The 16,298-nt window shown below is 40.4% G+C and overlaps 1 protein-coding gene across 3 annotated transcripts; it reads right to left on the bottom strand.

Annotated features, from left to right (window-relative positions):
• Positions 1-203: 203 nt before the first annotated feature.
• Positions 204-14,079, bottom strand: trpc1 (transient receptor potential cation channel subfamily C member 1). Of its 3 annotated transcripts, none has more exons than XM_020712802.2 (14): positions 13,827-14,079; positions 13,523-13,723; positions 11,866-12,020; positions 11,691-11,792; positions 11,384-11,586; positions 9,941-10,072; positions 9,646-9,841; positions 7,620-7,956; positions 5,627-5,766; positions 3,863-4,015; positions 1,991-2,175; positions 1,137-1,338; positions 722-916; positions 204-642 (listed from the first exon to the last, which is right to left on the bottom strand). In XM_020712802.2, the coding sequence occupies exons 2-14, from the start codon at positions 13,686-13,688 to the stop codon at positions 415-417; spliced, it is 2,394 nt and encodes a 797-aa protein (XP_020568461.1). In that variant the 5' UTR covers positions 13,689-13,723; positions 13,827-14,079; the 3' UTR covers positions 204-414. The 3 variants fall into 3 exon arrangements, with proteins under 3 accessions (XP_020568461.1, XP_011487277.1, XP_020568462.1); XM_011488975.3 differs by having other exon boundaries at positions 3,863-4,012; positions 13,827-14,078; XM_020712803.2 differs by having other exon boundaries at positions 13,523-14,079.
• Positions 14,080-16,298: the final 2,219 nt, after the last annotated feature.

Raw genomic sequence — 16,298 nt, 5'->3', positions numbered from 1 at the left:
ACTTTTTATTTGTCTTAAACTAGAGAGCCATAATGGAGGGGGAAAGAATCATGAGGCTCTGACTGTTGCAGACTTCTGGTCTATACCATGCTGTCCTTATATTTCATGGAATAAACCTCACGTGAATAACTTTTTGCTAAGGGTGACGTGACCTGGAACATTCTTCCCAGGTTTTTAACCAATTAAACTAAAAGAAGATCAAGTATTTCCATAAATTTTTATTCATTCCGTTGAAAACAATGGCTTTATATATTTACAAAAAAGACAAAGGTCTGACTTTGGGGGCTTTGGTTGCTGATTAAAAGTTTTCTAAAGTTTGATATAGTGAAGTTCCCTATGCAACTGCACATGTTGACATCCCAGATTAACACGAAATGAAGGTAGGAGAGGGAGAAGCGAATAAATGTTGTGGTTTTAGCTCCGTGGATAGAACATGGCATACTTGGAGGTCCTGAAGCCCAGCAGGTCTCTCATCTCATTGCGAAATTTGGACAAATCTTGGCGCAGGTCGTTCAGGTTCTCCACTGTGGCCTGGTCTGTGCTCTGCATCTTCTGCCTTGTGGAGGTCAGGTATCGGTGAACCAGGCAGCACATGATCTTCTGGTAGTTCTCATCCCGCTTTTGCTTCAGGTTCTTCCACTCCTGGAGGTAAACAACAGGAAGGAGGTAGGTCACATAAAAGACAGAAAGCAGAAAAGACCGGGGATCTTATTTTTCTCACTTTGAGGCTATTCTGTCTCTTCATTTTGCCCTTTGGAGTGTGAGAGCAGATCCACTTCCTCAAACTGGTCACCAGGTAGCAGACAGTCTTTGGTGAAGGGAGGATGTTGAAAGGTGGAGGCATAGTACACTTGTCATCAAAGTAGCTCAGCCAGAGTTTAGCTCGAGCAAACTTCCACTCCTTGTCCTCGTGATTCTACAAAAAGCACCAAAAAGTCAAGAAATGTGGCAACAAAAAGTAATCTTTATTTAAATCTAATTTCCAGCAGTTCTTTAACGTCAAAGAAAAGCTTTAGCAGCTGTGCAACATTTCAGGAACACTTGGAACAAAAAAAAACTCCACCAGTTCCTGCTCTGAACTCGGCTTTAATTACTCATGAAGAGAAACGTCAGACTAGTGATCCGTGCAGACTTACAGCAATTTGTCTGAAGCTCTTATGGAGCATGGCCACCAGCAGCTTGGTGAGTACAATAACCACCACGATGTTGTAGGTGCCTATGATCAAGGCACCAACAAAAGACCTCAGCTCCTCTGTGTAGCTGATTCGGGTGACGAAGAGGGCAACGTGGGCCAGCGAGAAGATGTACCAGAAGAGGGCGTAGCAGGTCCCCATAAACCTGGAAAACAGGTAAACGAGGGTTTTGGTGAACACACACACAAAAAAAAGTAGAATTCTGGTTTTATAAAAAAGAAGGGGTTTTCAAAGCAAAATAGATTTCCTCCAATCCAACAGAAAAATTGCTGCAGGTACTCCCCTAAGCTTAATTAATAAACGAGCAGCTGCAATCCTGCAGTAATGTGCAGTTTTTTAGAAGAATATTAGCTTTGTTTGCAGGGTAGGCATTCACTGCAGAGGCTGCTGAAACTCCTCCTAGCTTTCCTCCACTTCCTTTACAGAAAACATTTCATCTAAACATAAGTGATGATAAAAATGTTCTGCCTAAATGTAAACATCAACAAAAAGAACGCATCCTTCAGAGCATTTTCCATATGTTTAAAGACATTTAAATAGTCACTGTATTCATTTGTGCAACACATCTGTTCTCTACAGGTTGTAATACATTTTTAGTTTCTCAAAAAAGACAATACTCTGCTAAACTGTATTTTTTTCATATGTTTGCTTTATTCCTGTTTCTTTTTAAAACACACTTTAATTGTGTTTAAATTTGAATTTTGATACAGATTAGGAGTAAAAACAAGAAACATGTCTGTCATCAGTTAAGAAACATTCTGGACATTGACCACTGATGCAGAAAGGTTTGATCATACGTGTGGAATGCGTCGTTGCTCTGTTGCTGGCAGAAGATGCCTTCGCAGTCCTTGGTTGTTTTCTTTTGTGGGTCTTTTAGGTCTTTTCCGTACAGCTGAGTGAGTCCAATGGTGAAGGAGAATAGGACCAGCAGGAAAAGGCCCAGAAACTTTCCAAAATCCTGCAGCATCTGACCCATGGAGATCTGTAAGGCATTGACAAAGAATCTGACATTTGCCCACTGAACCTTTATAGAAGTATTTACAGTAGTAATTTACAGTAGTGTCCTGTTTTTACCGATTGTAGATTATTTCTACATTCAAGCTACCTCAGCATTGTTTCTCTCACAGCAAAGTGGAAAAACCCCCAACATATTCTGGCTGCATTAGACCTAAAGTTAAGAAGTTTTCTTGAAAAAGCCTTATGGACTATTAAGAAAAAAACACTTTTTATAGATCTGAGCAAACAAATGCTCGAACACGAAGCCTGCCCTTACAAAACATAAACAGACAGTGTCTAGTGCAGCTGCTCTGCCCGCACCTCAGGGCGAAGGACAACTGGCATGTTTGCACTGAAACCAAGGCAGCTTGTTTAAGAAGGATCGGCCTGTTAGGATGATTCCAAACAGAGTAAATCCCTTCAGTGTACTCCTTTACCGCTGGTAAATAGCTAGCTGAGGTTGTTCCATGCTTGCCAACCCTGACAGATAGCCTTAGTTAATTACTGTACAAACAGAACGCAATGCGGACTAAAGGGGGATTTACTGAGTTTATGCTATGAAAAATGCATTTGGAGCAGCCCAAAAAAGTTAACCCTACATCTTTGCAAAAGAAAGAGATGTAGCATACTGGACAAGAGTAAATACCAAAAACGTTATCTGAACTTTAAGGTGTAATAAATGACATATTTTCTGACAAACTCTTGCACCGTTAGTGACGGTGGACTCAGGCTGTTGCTGAGGTTAAGTCTGGGCCACGAATGAGCGGATTCACACTTTCCACCACTCTTTCCAAACTGAGCAGGGGTCCCGACCCCACAGACACATGAGCCGGCCCTTTCAGGAAAGACACATTCAGGGAAGTCTGCAACCCCCATATTCATGACTCATTCTGTGTGCGTTAGCTTTACCGAGCAGAACTGGACGAAATCCTTCACCATAGAGTGTGTAGGTGCCTTTCTGGGGCGGCGTGTCTGCCACGTGAGTGTGAATGAACACACAACCACATCTATCTGAGCCCATTCCAGTTTTTCCACATCCTGCCAACCCAGACGCTGATGTCACAACATGCGTGCAGAGATGATGGGAGGAAAATCAAGCAGATGGAAGTGAAGAGAGCTGGGGTTTGAGAGTGTTCATTAACAAACTGCTCAGCAGGCTGAGTCTTTTATGAGCCAACTAGAAACAAGAACTTGACAGTGAGAAAGCATTCCAGCAGGCAGACTGATCTGACTGAATCACTGAGGCAGCTATTATGCAAGCCAGTTCACACACGGGAGAAAAAAATCCTGGATATGGCTGCTTCTACCATTTCTGCAGTCCAGCAAACTGAACAGACAGGTTGGACTATCAGGGGAAGGAAACAAACAAAAGGAAAACAAGCAGAGCCTTAAAGTCAATTAGAATAACTGTACTAAGGAAGCTTCTAGTTCAAAACTGTTTAAATTTTAGATTTAGTGTAGAAAAAGAGCAGATACTCATCAGTGGTAACAGCAACTGAATGCTCATGCCAATCACAGCTGCAGCAAGGCTCAGTGTGAGGCTTTGCTCTTGAATTTTTTCACATTCACCAAGACAGCAAGAGAGTGGGTGCTCCACAAAGCATTTTTGAGAATGTTTCGTAAGCTTTCTGCCATATTTTCTTTCATGACTAAACCGACTGCTTCTGTCTTACCTGCAGAGGGCCCAGGATGGAGCTGGTGGTGTACATGAAGAAAAGGCGCAGGTAGCTCAGGACGTTGGCAAAGGCAAAGAGACCCTCTGCCACCAGGATGGGATGGAAAGCGTCCCAGTTCTTTCTTTCCATCTCTGGCACATCTTTGCACTGCAGAAAGCGAGTCCAGTCCAAGGCATTTAAGCGATTTGAACACATTTATTCACATTTTCTATACCGGGCCACAATACCAACCAGGAAACTAGTTCTTTTGTTTAGATCAGGGGTCTGCAACCTTTCATTCAAGAAGAGCGATTTGGTCCTGTTATTTATTGACCAAAACTCAGTGAAAGCCGCAAAGACCCACTTTACCCTTTAGAAAAATACATTTTAGTTATGTTTTTTGTGGCCATTACTTCATTCATTAATTATGTCATGATTGTTGAATGAATTAAATACTTCATTTATAAAATGTAGCTTTTAAATATCAAAATCATTTAACTTTTTTTTATATATCGTAATTTTAACTAAATTTACTTTTGACAGAAGCATTTGCATTTTCCTTTCAAAATAAAAGTAATCCTGTGTCAAATGAGATCCTCCTGCTGAAGCAGATTTATTGAATTTAAAATATGACATTTTCTATCATGCCTTTGATGTGTGGGCTGCATGGCGGCACAGATCCCAGCTGGGACCTTTCTGTGTTTGCATGCTCTCCCCATGCATGCGAGGGTTTTCTCCTGGGATTCTGGCTTTCTCCTACAGTCCAAAAACATGCTTCATAGTTTAATTGGTTACTCTAAATTGCCCCTAGGTGTGAATGTGAGTGTGTGTGCGCGTGATTGTGGCCCTGCGACAGACAGGTGACCTGTACGGGGTGGACCCCGCCTTCACCCAATAGTGGCTGGGTTAGGCCACTAAAAACGGGTTCAGGACATGGATGGATGGCTGGATGGAATTTGATTCGACTTCATCCTTGTTGTCCTTTTACTATCAAATATAAACACAACATTAATGAAGAATCCAGTTTTAGAAAAATACATCTAAATATGTTAATGTAGTGTAAAAAAATTTGCCTCTGAACAGCAACTACACTCTGTTGTGCAGCTGAAAATAAGAGGTTCTTTAATCTTACTCTAATAATAAAAAACTCTGGCATTGAAGTAAACCTTTTACCATAGTTTCGCTCAGTTATCAGATATGTTAAAAATATAAACCTAAATGACAAACCTTAATAAACTAAAACAAATGAACCAAAACTACAAACCCAAAGCTCAACAATAGAGATAGAAGAGCCACATGTAGCTCCTGTGCTACAGGTTTAGACCCAGTTTGGATCTTTGTTCATGTTGTTGCAGCCTGTCACCACTAGGAGTCAGTGTTAAAATGGTCACGTTAGTGTTACTAACTGTTTCAATTACTTAACTGTGTTAAAAAATAATAAATCTCCATTAAAAACATAGTGATATTTCTATTTTTTTAAATCACCACTTACAATTAGTGGCTTATAAATGTTCACAATCCTCATAATACTTAAAGAAATTAGTAGCAATGCAAAATTGCAAAAATGTGTCATTTAAACCTTTTAACTGGTTTAAATTAAATGCTAAGAATCAAAGTGTGTAACTCTTTCTGAGTGTCAGTTTGAGCTGCTACATTTTATCAGACATGAAGAGAGCTGAAGCTGATGGAACTGAAATTATTATTTTAAGAGTTTTTGACAGTTTCTTTCCTGAATAACATTTATATAAAAACAACAGAGAAAAAAAAACAAGGTGTGTGTACCTTGCTATGAGCAACAATCTTAAGGGTGAAGGTGGCCAGGTAGAGAGAGTTCATCACAAAGCTCAACTGGTTCCTGGATTCTTCCAGAAAGTCTTCCAGGCCTTCATACCACAGACGTTTCACGTCCGACCACACCATTCCTACAGGGAATAAGAAATTCATCGTCTCACTGGAAAGAAAAGCATTTTTTGATGTCATCTGGAATATTTTGAAATCCTCTCCAAATTTAATCATAATTTATCTCACAGAAGAGGCCCTGAGGAAACAGGAATGCAAAAGACTAATGTGATGAAAATGTGTCGCCTCCCTAAGTGTGTGGAATTTAATAATTTAAAAAAAAGAAGATAGAATTGAAATGAATAAAAATATTTGGAAATAAATACGTAGTAAAATGAGTGAATGTAATGGCTGAGCCCCTTGATGACTTAGCAATGCAGCCCATTAGATGTTTCTTCATCCACTCAAATGTTTTCGAAATGAAACACTGAAATCAAGAGCTGCAGAAATATCACAACACGTACAGGAAGCCAAACACTCCCAACATCCAATCCCACTATTAATGTGAGGCGTTTGGCCCAAGGGAAAGAAAAATGGATGAAGGAGAAAGACGAAGGAGGAGAATGGCAAGAGGAAAAGAAAAAAAACATGAATGGAAGCCGTTGATTTAGTTGTGATAATGAGTTGTTAACATTTAACTTGCAAAAAGACTGTTCACATCCTAAAAATACGAGAAAGAAACTGCATTTTTTCAGTTCAGCACATCTTACATAATGTTCTGAACCTGCAGGCATCCTGCAGTGCGCCTTGCAGAAAGGTTGCTTTAAAGACCCACTCCGAGGAAAATTGTGATTTTGGTGTTTTTAACATGCTCTTGTAGGATTTTTCTTATGGAGAGCATATATTAAGAAATTTAAGCTCAAAATTGCATTTCTGAGTATTTATTATTCAAACTGTTTGAAAAAGAGCTTCTTAGTAATGGAGAAAATTTACACAAGCTCCCTGCTCCGAGCTCTCAGCAAGGCAAAATTACTAATGAGCTACTGCAGAAACGATGTCCTACAAAACAAAATTTTTTGGGATTTTGCCAAAAAACAGAATAAATCGCAATGAAAAAAATGTTTTAAAATGCTTTAAAAATAGATCAAAAGATCCGAGTGGGACTTAAGAAAACAGATTGGGTAAATTTTTCGAAGTTAAAGTGAAAATCAAAGACACCCCTGCTGACTTACTTTAGGAGACTTTAGTCTAAAAAAAAAAAAAAAATTAGACATTCCCATCTTTAGGAAAAAAGTATAGATTTTCCAACAGGCAAACTCAACAAAGGAGAGGAGTGGCATTATAGCCTTTTGAAATATTTCACTGATGTTAAAAAGTAGCACACGCATCATGTAATGTTGATGTAACTGCCTTAATAAATGTATAACCTGTCAAAATTAATGACACAATTAATCAACAATATTAAAAAAGATGTTTAGGTCAGAGTAGGAGAGAAAAAAGCTTCACTGCTGAGAAGCCAGGAGGCCATTAACGAGGCTCACTGGATGATATTGATTTTTTTTTTCCAAGGAAAAAGATAAGAACTTTCATCTCCTCAGTGTCCAGCCTCGCCCCATCAGGCAGAAACTAACATGTTTATGTTTGCATGTGTGTTGACTTCAGTGATGACAGCACTCAGATGGGCCACAAAGGAGAAATTAAATGCCGGAGCTCCATCCTGTGGAGTTCAATTAGAGGAAGAGCTGACCCATTTAATCCAGTCAGGCTGGGCTTTCTGTCATTTTCTGTACAGGCAACAATTTGTCATGCAGCGTCTGATAGAATTAGAGACTTCAGGCTGACCGTCATCTTGCATTTTCATTTCCTGATAAAAATGCTTCAATATCATTTTTTTCCCCTTTAGCATTGAATGTTTAGTCTACATTTAGTTAAATGGACACGGAAAACTTCTTTATCCCTCAGACTTGGTGCATCATTTGCTAAGGAGAAAGCCCACCTATGATCCAGAGGATGAGAAGGTAATCAATCATCTCCAGAGCGGGGCCCATTGTGTTCTTCTTGCCTTCGTTGTAGACCAGAGAGTAAAGGTTGAGCAGCAGCAGGAAGGTGAAGTAGGAAGCGCTGTGGATGATGAATTTCACAAACGGGGTGTGGATGATCTGGCCGACGCGCGAGCGTGGCACCAGAAAGTAGCAGACAGACAGCAGCGGCCAAAGTATGGCCACGCTCAGGACGGTGGCTATCTTCAGACAGGTGTGTTTGCGACGGTAGCTCGCCGTCTCTCCGAACCAAACGGTGTTGAGGAACTGCTGACAGTTGGATTGAGCCACAAACTGTCGGCAAAAGAAAGCAAAAGTATTTGGATGTGATTTTACAGAAACAACCAAACATCTGGAGATGATAAAAATTGAAAGTTAAACATTTTCTTTTGCTGCATTTACTCAATCGTCATTTCTGTTGCCGCACTTCTTTCTGTTTCAGTTTTTCAGTCAAAGATAAACTCTAGGATGTCCTGCTATGTTCTGGTCGGTCGTCTAATTGATCAGAGTGTCAGGGTACAGGCAGCTGCTGGTTCTCCGCTTGTTTTTGCCAGCAGGCAACTGGCAGGCATTATGTAAATACACTGCTCCACTGCAAAGCCAGGATGAATGTGAACATGGGGTTTCATGCAGTCAACGAGCAAATGTTTCAGCGCGGATACACAGCACTGTGCTGCTGCTCCATACCAAACCACAAAAAAGCTTTTAGACCTTCCGGAGAGCAGCCCTCATCTTCTGCCTCGTTAGTGTTCTCAGAGGAGGAATAAGGAACGAACAAAGAACACTCAGAAACACAATGACAGCGTTTCTGCCAAGCCTGTTGAAGAAAAGAAACGAGTGTTCAACCAGAGACGGCTGAATCTTTTGCTCTTTTTATAATAATGTTTGATCTGTGTTATTTCTCCTGCAAAACTGTAATCGTCCCAACTATTAATCACACTCAGCTTTTACCTTCAGCTTTGACTGCTGTCCCCTGAAGGAAGCAAGTGAAGCTACAGTGTGCTGCACCAACTTGTGGTGCTTCCCATCATACCTGAGCTGAGATTTAAAACCTTGATTTTAGACATTCAAAACATTTGACAAGGTTTGGAGTCATTTTAAATTATCTCTGCTCTACAAGCTTTTCTCCAAATAAGGACAGTTAAGATTTTTTTTGTCCCCATCAATAACTAAGATAAGGAAATTATTATTAAAATGAGTCAAAATCCTTTTGCTCCATAATCTTGACAATAGAAAAACTTCATTTGTGGTTAAATTTTAAAGATGTTAAAATTAAATGTTGAAAGTTAGACTGGCATTCACTGTCATTATTTTAGAAACAAAATTTTGATTTGTGTTCTAAGAATAAGTGCTAGCTTTAGATTTTATGAAGGTTTATGAAGGTAGGCCAACTATGATCACTTTCAAAAATGAGTCTTGTCCCTCTAATCAAAATGAATGCTAATAAGTTGTATAAAAACTCCAAAAATACAAATCATTTACTTAGTACTGCAAAAATAATGCTTAATAGTTAGCTGTGAAACCTTCAGTTTTCAGTAACTAACAGCTTTTTTAGCTTATTTTACTTTGTGATTTTTTTTCTTGTGTGGAACTCCTGGTTTCTAGATTTTGATATTTTATCATAGAATTTGTTAAGTTAAAATGACTTCCTGCAGTCAGAGATAATTTTATCACTTTCTAGTGATTTAAAAACAAAATTGTGTTCTTTACCTATTTTTACGCCATCTCTTTTTGCAGTATAAATACCAAATTGGTACTTTTAGCTTAAAAATTTGTTTCCCCTAATCAAACTCTGCTTTTTGTCCATTTTCTTTTTGCAGAAAAGTTTTTTCTGCATCCATATGACATGTCAAAAGTCCCTGCCTCTGCTTCTGCATGATCCATCTCCAGATGTTGATGCACTTTCAAGGGTATGTAGAGGAGCAGCGAGCTTTGAGCTTCAGTGAAAGTGCCCACTTTAATGGCAGATCTTCACAAACCAACCTCTTTCTGGTTGTACTTGATGGCTAGTTTAAGCCGGCTCAGGTTCATCCGCTCCTCCAGCAAGCCTCTCTTGTCGAGATGATCTTCGCTGGATGTGTGATTGAGAATCACTTCCAGCTCTCTGGAGTTTCGCGCCTGAGCCAGAAGGTCTTTGGCAAACATCTTGCACTGCGTGGCCAGCTCCTCATAGTCATTCCTTCAGATAAAATCAGGTTGACAACATTACAGCCTGAATCTATTTGTCATGGTGGTGGTTTCAGTGATGTTACAGCACTGAAGCAGCAGTTGGATTTACCTAAACTCCACCTCTACAAGGCTGAGCTCCTTCAGGTCTGTGCTCAACTCAAACGCTCTCAGAATGGGATCCTCCTCCGTCAGCATGATGAGCGCCGGGCTCGCCAGGCAGCGGTAGATGTCAAGCCGGAACCTGAAAATTGAAGATTGTAGAGCACAAACGGTGCACAAACGTGAAGTTACACTTAAGTTGATTCAATAACAACGCCAAACCAGTTTGAACTTTCAGTTTTACTACACTGCACTACAGCTACGTCTTAGAGTAAAGGAAAAAAAAACATACTAACCAATAATTTTGGAAGCGTATTTTAGAAAACGAGAAGCCTAACGGGACAATATATGGAAAAATCATGACTTCCTGGTGTTGTCCCTTGGTGCTTTTTACTTTCTCTTTTTTCCTTTTTCTTTTGGGTTTTAGTAAATATTTATGTGTTTATTGTGTAAAAATGTATCTATAAAATGTTGTACGACTGGGGGTGGGAAATAATACAATTTTTCTTCAACCCAACTCTTTTTAAAGCATTTTATCTCTGTTTATCATATTCATTTAATTATTTTATTTTGTGTTTGAGTTTAGTGACTAGTTTCTGAAATATTGACAGGAGAACAACAGGACACCTATAGATTCCTGCAGACAGTTGAATGAATTGAATTGAAAAGTGAGATAATCTTAGTTGGAATAGATGCTCTGATGTTTTTGTTGCATTAAGCTGGACACCATTGTAACTACACCTTTTATGTGCCTTTTTTAAAATAATAATAAATTCTTATTGCTCCACATGTAACCTGACTGCTGTCAAATTGCAATTAGAAATGATTTGCTGTTAAAAGTAGGGCTGTTCTGCTCTTAGTCGCAAATCCTGAGGACCAACTAATGAAAGAAAGCTTCCTTTTTCTTGCCGTTATGTTTCTCTCTGTGGTTTGGCAGATACACTGCAGAGTGCTTCAATTGATGCACTGTGTGGGAGGCGCTGCTTGAGAACAAAACTGCCCAGCACCGGATATCAGCTCAATGCCATCTGCAAATCCTATATACTCAGTGAGAAGCCAAGGACCAAACCACGAAAATACTGTCGTTTTGTAACTTTAATGAAATGTGAATAACTCGAAAATCTTCTTATCAAAAAAAAAAGCACATTCTGTGGATGGCATTATAAAGCCAAATCCATTTGTAGAGGCGGAACTGTCGTAGAGTTAAAAACATTCCTATAGAAACCTCTGCACAACCCTCTAAATCGTGTCATTTAATGCTTAAAAGACATTTACTAGCTGCTAAAAGCAAAAAAACAAGAAGCTACAAAAGATCTTGACTGCTTTTCTTGACAGGCACTCATTCATCATTACTCCTATCTTCTTGATAAATGGGTTAATTTGCAAAGACAAAAGCCAAAAGTTCAAGCTACAGAAACTCACATCTTCTTTAAAGCACGAGGAGCTCGTGTACCTGGAGTGACGTAAGCTGTCCTTCTTGTTTTTAGCGTTGCACAACGTGCACTCGCAGCCCACGGCGTGAGGTCTGGGAAGAGAGATGTCCTGTTTCAGCAGCATGGTCAAGATCTCATAATTGTTCCTGTGCGCTGCCAGGATGACCGGAACCACGTCCATGGTGGTTGAATACTCTGGATTCTGGATGCGCTGCATCAGTTTCTGAGAAAGACAGAACAGATTTTAAAGAATGCAGTAATACCAATCTGTTTGCTGCATTTTTTGATTCAAAGGGGATTTTAAAGCCGTCGTGAGAAGAGACATACAGCAATAGAGGGCTTGGAGGATCGTCTCGGTTTGTGGTTGAGGAGGATGTCCACAGCCCCCACCACCTCCGAGTCTATGGCCACCAACAAGGCATCTGTTGCCTTTGCAGAAAAGCACAATGTTATGAGACGCTGTGCATTTAGTGGCAAACTAAACAAATGAACAGTGGGTTACCTGGCAGCCATGCTCAAGCAGAAGCTGCAGGATGTCCAAATTCTCATTCTCAATGGCGATGGTGATGGCGTCTCTTCCCAGCACGTCTATGCAGTTGATGTTGAGCTCGCCGTGTCGATTCTCCTCCAGCAGTTTCTTCACCATGTAGTAGTCACCTGGAAGAACATATACATGTATCACAATACGGAGATTTCAACAATTTATTCTAAATGAAATATTTATTTTAGCCACACAAAGAATTTTCAAATAGCTTTACATGGGGGTCAGATTAGGACATACAGGGAAAAGGACTCGTACAATAAAACTCTGAAATTAGAACAGAAAAACGAAGTGAAGGTAAAGTTTGGATTAAAAAGAAATGTAAAACACTGCACTGTCATCCACTGCAGTGCTTCTCAACCAGGGTGCCACTGTATACTAGTGGGTCACAAGAGATGTTCAGGTATGTCGTGGGAAATTATTCATTTAATTGGTCTAAGAAGAAATCTAGAAATAAGGAAATTAGACAGAGCGTTGTTTGTGTGGGTGTCCTATGACACCCCGTCTTAAAGACACACCCCATGCATTTAGCATTTGTGTGTGGCCAGTAAGAAGCCAGTGCTCACACCTTACTAATGGTGTGATGTAAGGACACCGAAAGACAGCATGCAAGCAACATACATGATTCTATTTGTCTACAAGCGTCGGCATGGAGCAAAGCTGTAGGTTTAGTGTCAAACTTTGTCACACTGCATTTTTTCTTCTGCCTCTGATCCACATTGATTTGAATAAAGAAAGACTTAATTTTCCTTATTTATAAATGTCCTCTATCATCAGAAAAATGCCACAAGAACATGTTAAAAACACTGAAAATTTGATCAGAGTGGGTTTGTAATACATACTACAAAGTGCCTTAGCTCAAAAGACAGTTAAAACATTGATTTGCAGTTTGTGTAATTTAATAAATTGTTTATGATGGGCAAAATACCTAACAAGGGGTCACTAAAAATAGCAAAAGACTTTCACAAAAAATGATTTTTATTGCAAATAAACATTACAGACGTTTATCTAAACTAATCCTGCCTTATTTGGGTTTGTGGATTTAGAAAAAAACGCACACAATTTAGTGCATTAAAACAATTTGGTTAAAAGAAAGAGGTGAAATACCAGTTTAAACATATTTTTAATGAACTTTCATTAAAAAAAAAGTTAATCCTTGGAGAGGCATCCAACACTCACATGTACCGTTATCTGCAAACCACTGATCTGAGCCACAGATGCAGAGAGGGGAGCTTTAACTGGGGTGGCTGGGCTCCAACAGTTCCCCTTAATCTTGCCTAACAATAACATCTCTCACAGAGGACAGCTTCTGCTGCGCAGTCATGTTTCATCAAGCCTTTATATGGTCACAGTGGCAGTCACTGTCTCCCAAATCTGCCTTTGACTGCTCTTATCAGTGCAGTTGAGAATGCACATGCATCTCTGCTGCTCCTGCTTTGTTTGCCTTGTTAGGAGCTGCCAGGAGTCAGCAGAGCAGGAGCAGCAATCTGCAACATGATTCTGGATGCAGCACTGATGTCCATCTCAGGATGTCTCGGTCATCTTTTCTTCTCCATGTCCAACTATAGCTATTAAAATACCTGGCGAGGACATTGAATTTCATTGAACGGAAGCCAACCTTTCTCGCATGCCAGCAGGAAGAGCTTCTCGTCGAGCGTCGTTTCCTCCTTCACTTCTCTCACGTCTTTCAAGGCCATGAATTTGTCCGGAGAGGAGGTGTCGGTGCCCTGGTAAAGAGCGGCCATCACGACGGAGAGCGAGTACGGACGAACACCGACGTGCATCCCACTAGAACCCAGCTGCCATGACACCAGAAAGCCTGTCACAACACGAGAGGGGATCAATGTCGCGGCTCAGCTGGAGGCTGGAAACGTCACGGGTCCGCTCGCCGTTGGCTAACCGCTACCTTCCTTTACCTTTACCTCGAATCGCGGATTAAACGACGCCAAGGGCCGTTGGAGCGCGGACAAACAGGAAAACTGTCATTCCACGATGTTTACGTGCACCATCTTGTCAATCTCATCGCAATTTAGTCCGCTTCCTTTCTGGTCCTGATGCTGCTGACGAGGATACAACTGCGCATGTGCGGGCCAATCTAAGGCTACGTTCACACTGCAGGGCTTAATGCTCAATTCGGATTTTTTGAAAAAATCCGAATTGTTTGCTAGACCGTTCACATTTCCAAGTAAATCCGAACTTTTGTGATCTCCAGTGTGACCGTGACACGACCCAAACGAGACCCGCATGCGCAGAAGCCAGAAGAATACTCAACGGTGAACGACGTCACTCGTTTGCGGAGCCAACGTTAACAATGGATGTCAACAACAGTGTTGTCAAAAGCGGAGCTCTTTTTGTAATATTAAATTTATTTTCACAAAGGAGCAGCACAATTACAATCTTCTCATTTTAAGAAGGCATTGGAGTCGGTATCGTCTGTACCCACTTTAGTGGAAGAGGAATGTGTATGTGCTGGGGCCGCGCGCCCGCGTGTGTGCAAGCGCGTGCCGCGATAGAGAATAGGGGGGGGCAGTGTGGGCGCGCATTCATGTTGTGTGTTACGGAGGACGGTAATAAAAGAAGGTTTCCCCCAAAATAAATGCTATGGACTCTTTATTAACCCGTTCTGGAGAATCTAAGGATCAGAACAGGGAGGAGGAGGAGGGGGATTGCCTGGGTCCCCCGCGCTTCTGAGCACGGTCAAAGGGGAGAAAGAAAAAAAAGTTATCGCGGTAAAGGTTCAACACCACGCTCTGCCGTTTATCTGGAATTTTTTTCAAAAACCGCCCAGTTGCGATCAGAGCCCTGGAGTTTGGCCTGAAAAGAGCGATCAGCCCAAATATTAATCCAATCGGTGACCTCTCTTCCCTTCTACTGACTGATCTCAGCAGCATCGTCCACCATGGTTGATGTTTACGTTCTCGTTCCCGCCTACTTCAACGCAAAATGATGACGTTTGTTGCGTGTCGATGACGTACAGTTCGGAATCAAGTCGCCTGGCCGGTCAGACGGCGGTCGCAATTGAAAAGATCGGCTACAATTCGGAATCAGGCCGGCAAACCCACGGGGCCTGGGTCGCATTTGAAAAGATCGGATCTGTGTCATTCAGACTGTCATGAAAAGATCGGAATTGGGCCGCTTAGGGGCAAAAAATTCGGAATTGGGTCGTTTCAGCCTGCAGTGTGAACGTAGCCTATAGCTGCACTTCATGAGGCGTGATGTCGTAAACGTCCAGTTTTGAAAATATTGAAAAAATATTGTTAATTAGTTACTTATTCAATCTGAGCTTTGTTTACATTAATACAGAGCAAGAAAGTTTGCTCCTATTTTTTCTTAATTACTGAATTTTATAATCCACTTAAAAATATTAATAATTCCATATGGTAGAATATTTTACTTCCATGTTCTCTAAAATAGCATAACAAACCGCAAGAAAAGTAATAAGTAAAAAGGCAAAATACGTTTGACTTAAAAGGAATTAATTTCATTAAATGTAATTTGAGATTTAAAAATGTAAGTCCTATAATAATAATAATAATTATTTTTTGCAAAGCTAAGTTTTAATTTCAATGGCACGTTAAGCTGGGGTCATTATAGCGCCATACATGAGCCTTTTCCTTTGTATACTTAACTTTCTCTCTGCAGGGCACAGTGAAAGTAATTCTTACTGGAAAAAGGATTCCACATCTGAAAAGATGGAGCTTCACTTTACAAAACAGTATTTGTTAAAACTCCAGCTTTGAAATTTATGTTTTTAGTCACATTGTTTGCATCTTTTATCAAAGGGAAAGTTTTTTTTTTGTTGCCATGAGACAATATGAATGTGAATTCTACTTTTAGGCCACCCACCTGCATGTTTTCCATATTACCCTGCCAAAACACACCTGATTTACAGCACTGTAGAGCCTGGATAATTACAATCATTCAAGCCAGGTGTGTGTAAGCAGAAAACCACATCCACGATGGTGGCCCTTCAGAAACACTGCTCTGAGTCTAGGCATAAAGATAAAAAACTGTTGTATGTGTACAGACTAGGCAGCTTCATTTATATACAGAGCGCATTTCGGAAAAGCAAAAGCTTAAAACCATACAAGAGAGTTAAAAAAACATTAAAAAATGAATGTGTCAATAGGAAAGCACCACATCAAGCAAAGCAATTGGATAAGAGGAAAATTGAGATTTAAATGTCAATAAAGCTTGAATATGTTTTAATTTATCAGTAAGGTGGCTCAATCTGTGTGCAGCAGAGCAGCTAAAAGCAGTTTCATGCTGTTTGGTTTGGGCCCCCACCACTGATAGATTGATGAACCAGCAACACAATAACTCATTGAGTCATTTGCCCGACAGTAAGTTTACAGACCTAAAAACAAAGGAAGCATGATCACATTAACAATAAA

The sequence above is a fragment of the Oryzias latipes genome, chromosome 20 (assembly GCF_002234675.1).
Source record: "Oryzias latipes chromosome 20, ASM223467v1".
Classification (NCBI taxonomy): Eukaryota; Metazoa; Chordata; class Actinopteri; order Beloniformes; family Adrianichthyidae; genus Oryzias; species Oryzias latipes.
This window is presented reverse-complemented; position numbering and strand designations above follow the sequence as displayed.

Bases quoted from the DNA above. Each gene is read 5' to 3' on its own strand.
- trpc1 (XM_020712803.2), bottom strand. From the start codon at position 13,688: ATGCACGTCGGTGTTCGTCCGTACTCGCTCTCCGTCGTGATGGCCGCT. The intron at 12,021-13,522 runs GTTGGCTTCCGT...ATGTTCTTCCAG, and splicing joins CCTGCTGGCATGCGAGAAAG to GTGACTACTACATGGTGAAG. The intron at 917-1,136 runs GTAAGTCTGCAC...TGCTTTTTGTAG, and splicing joins AGAGCTTCAGACAAATTGCT to AATCACGAGGACAAGGAGTG.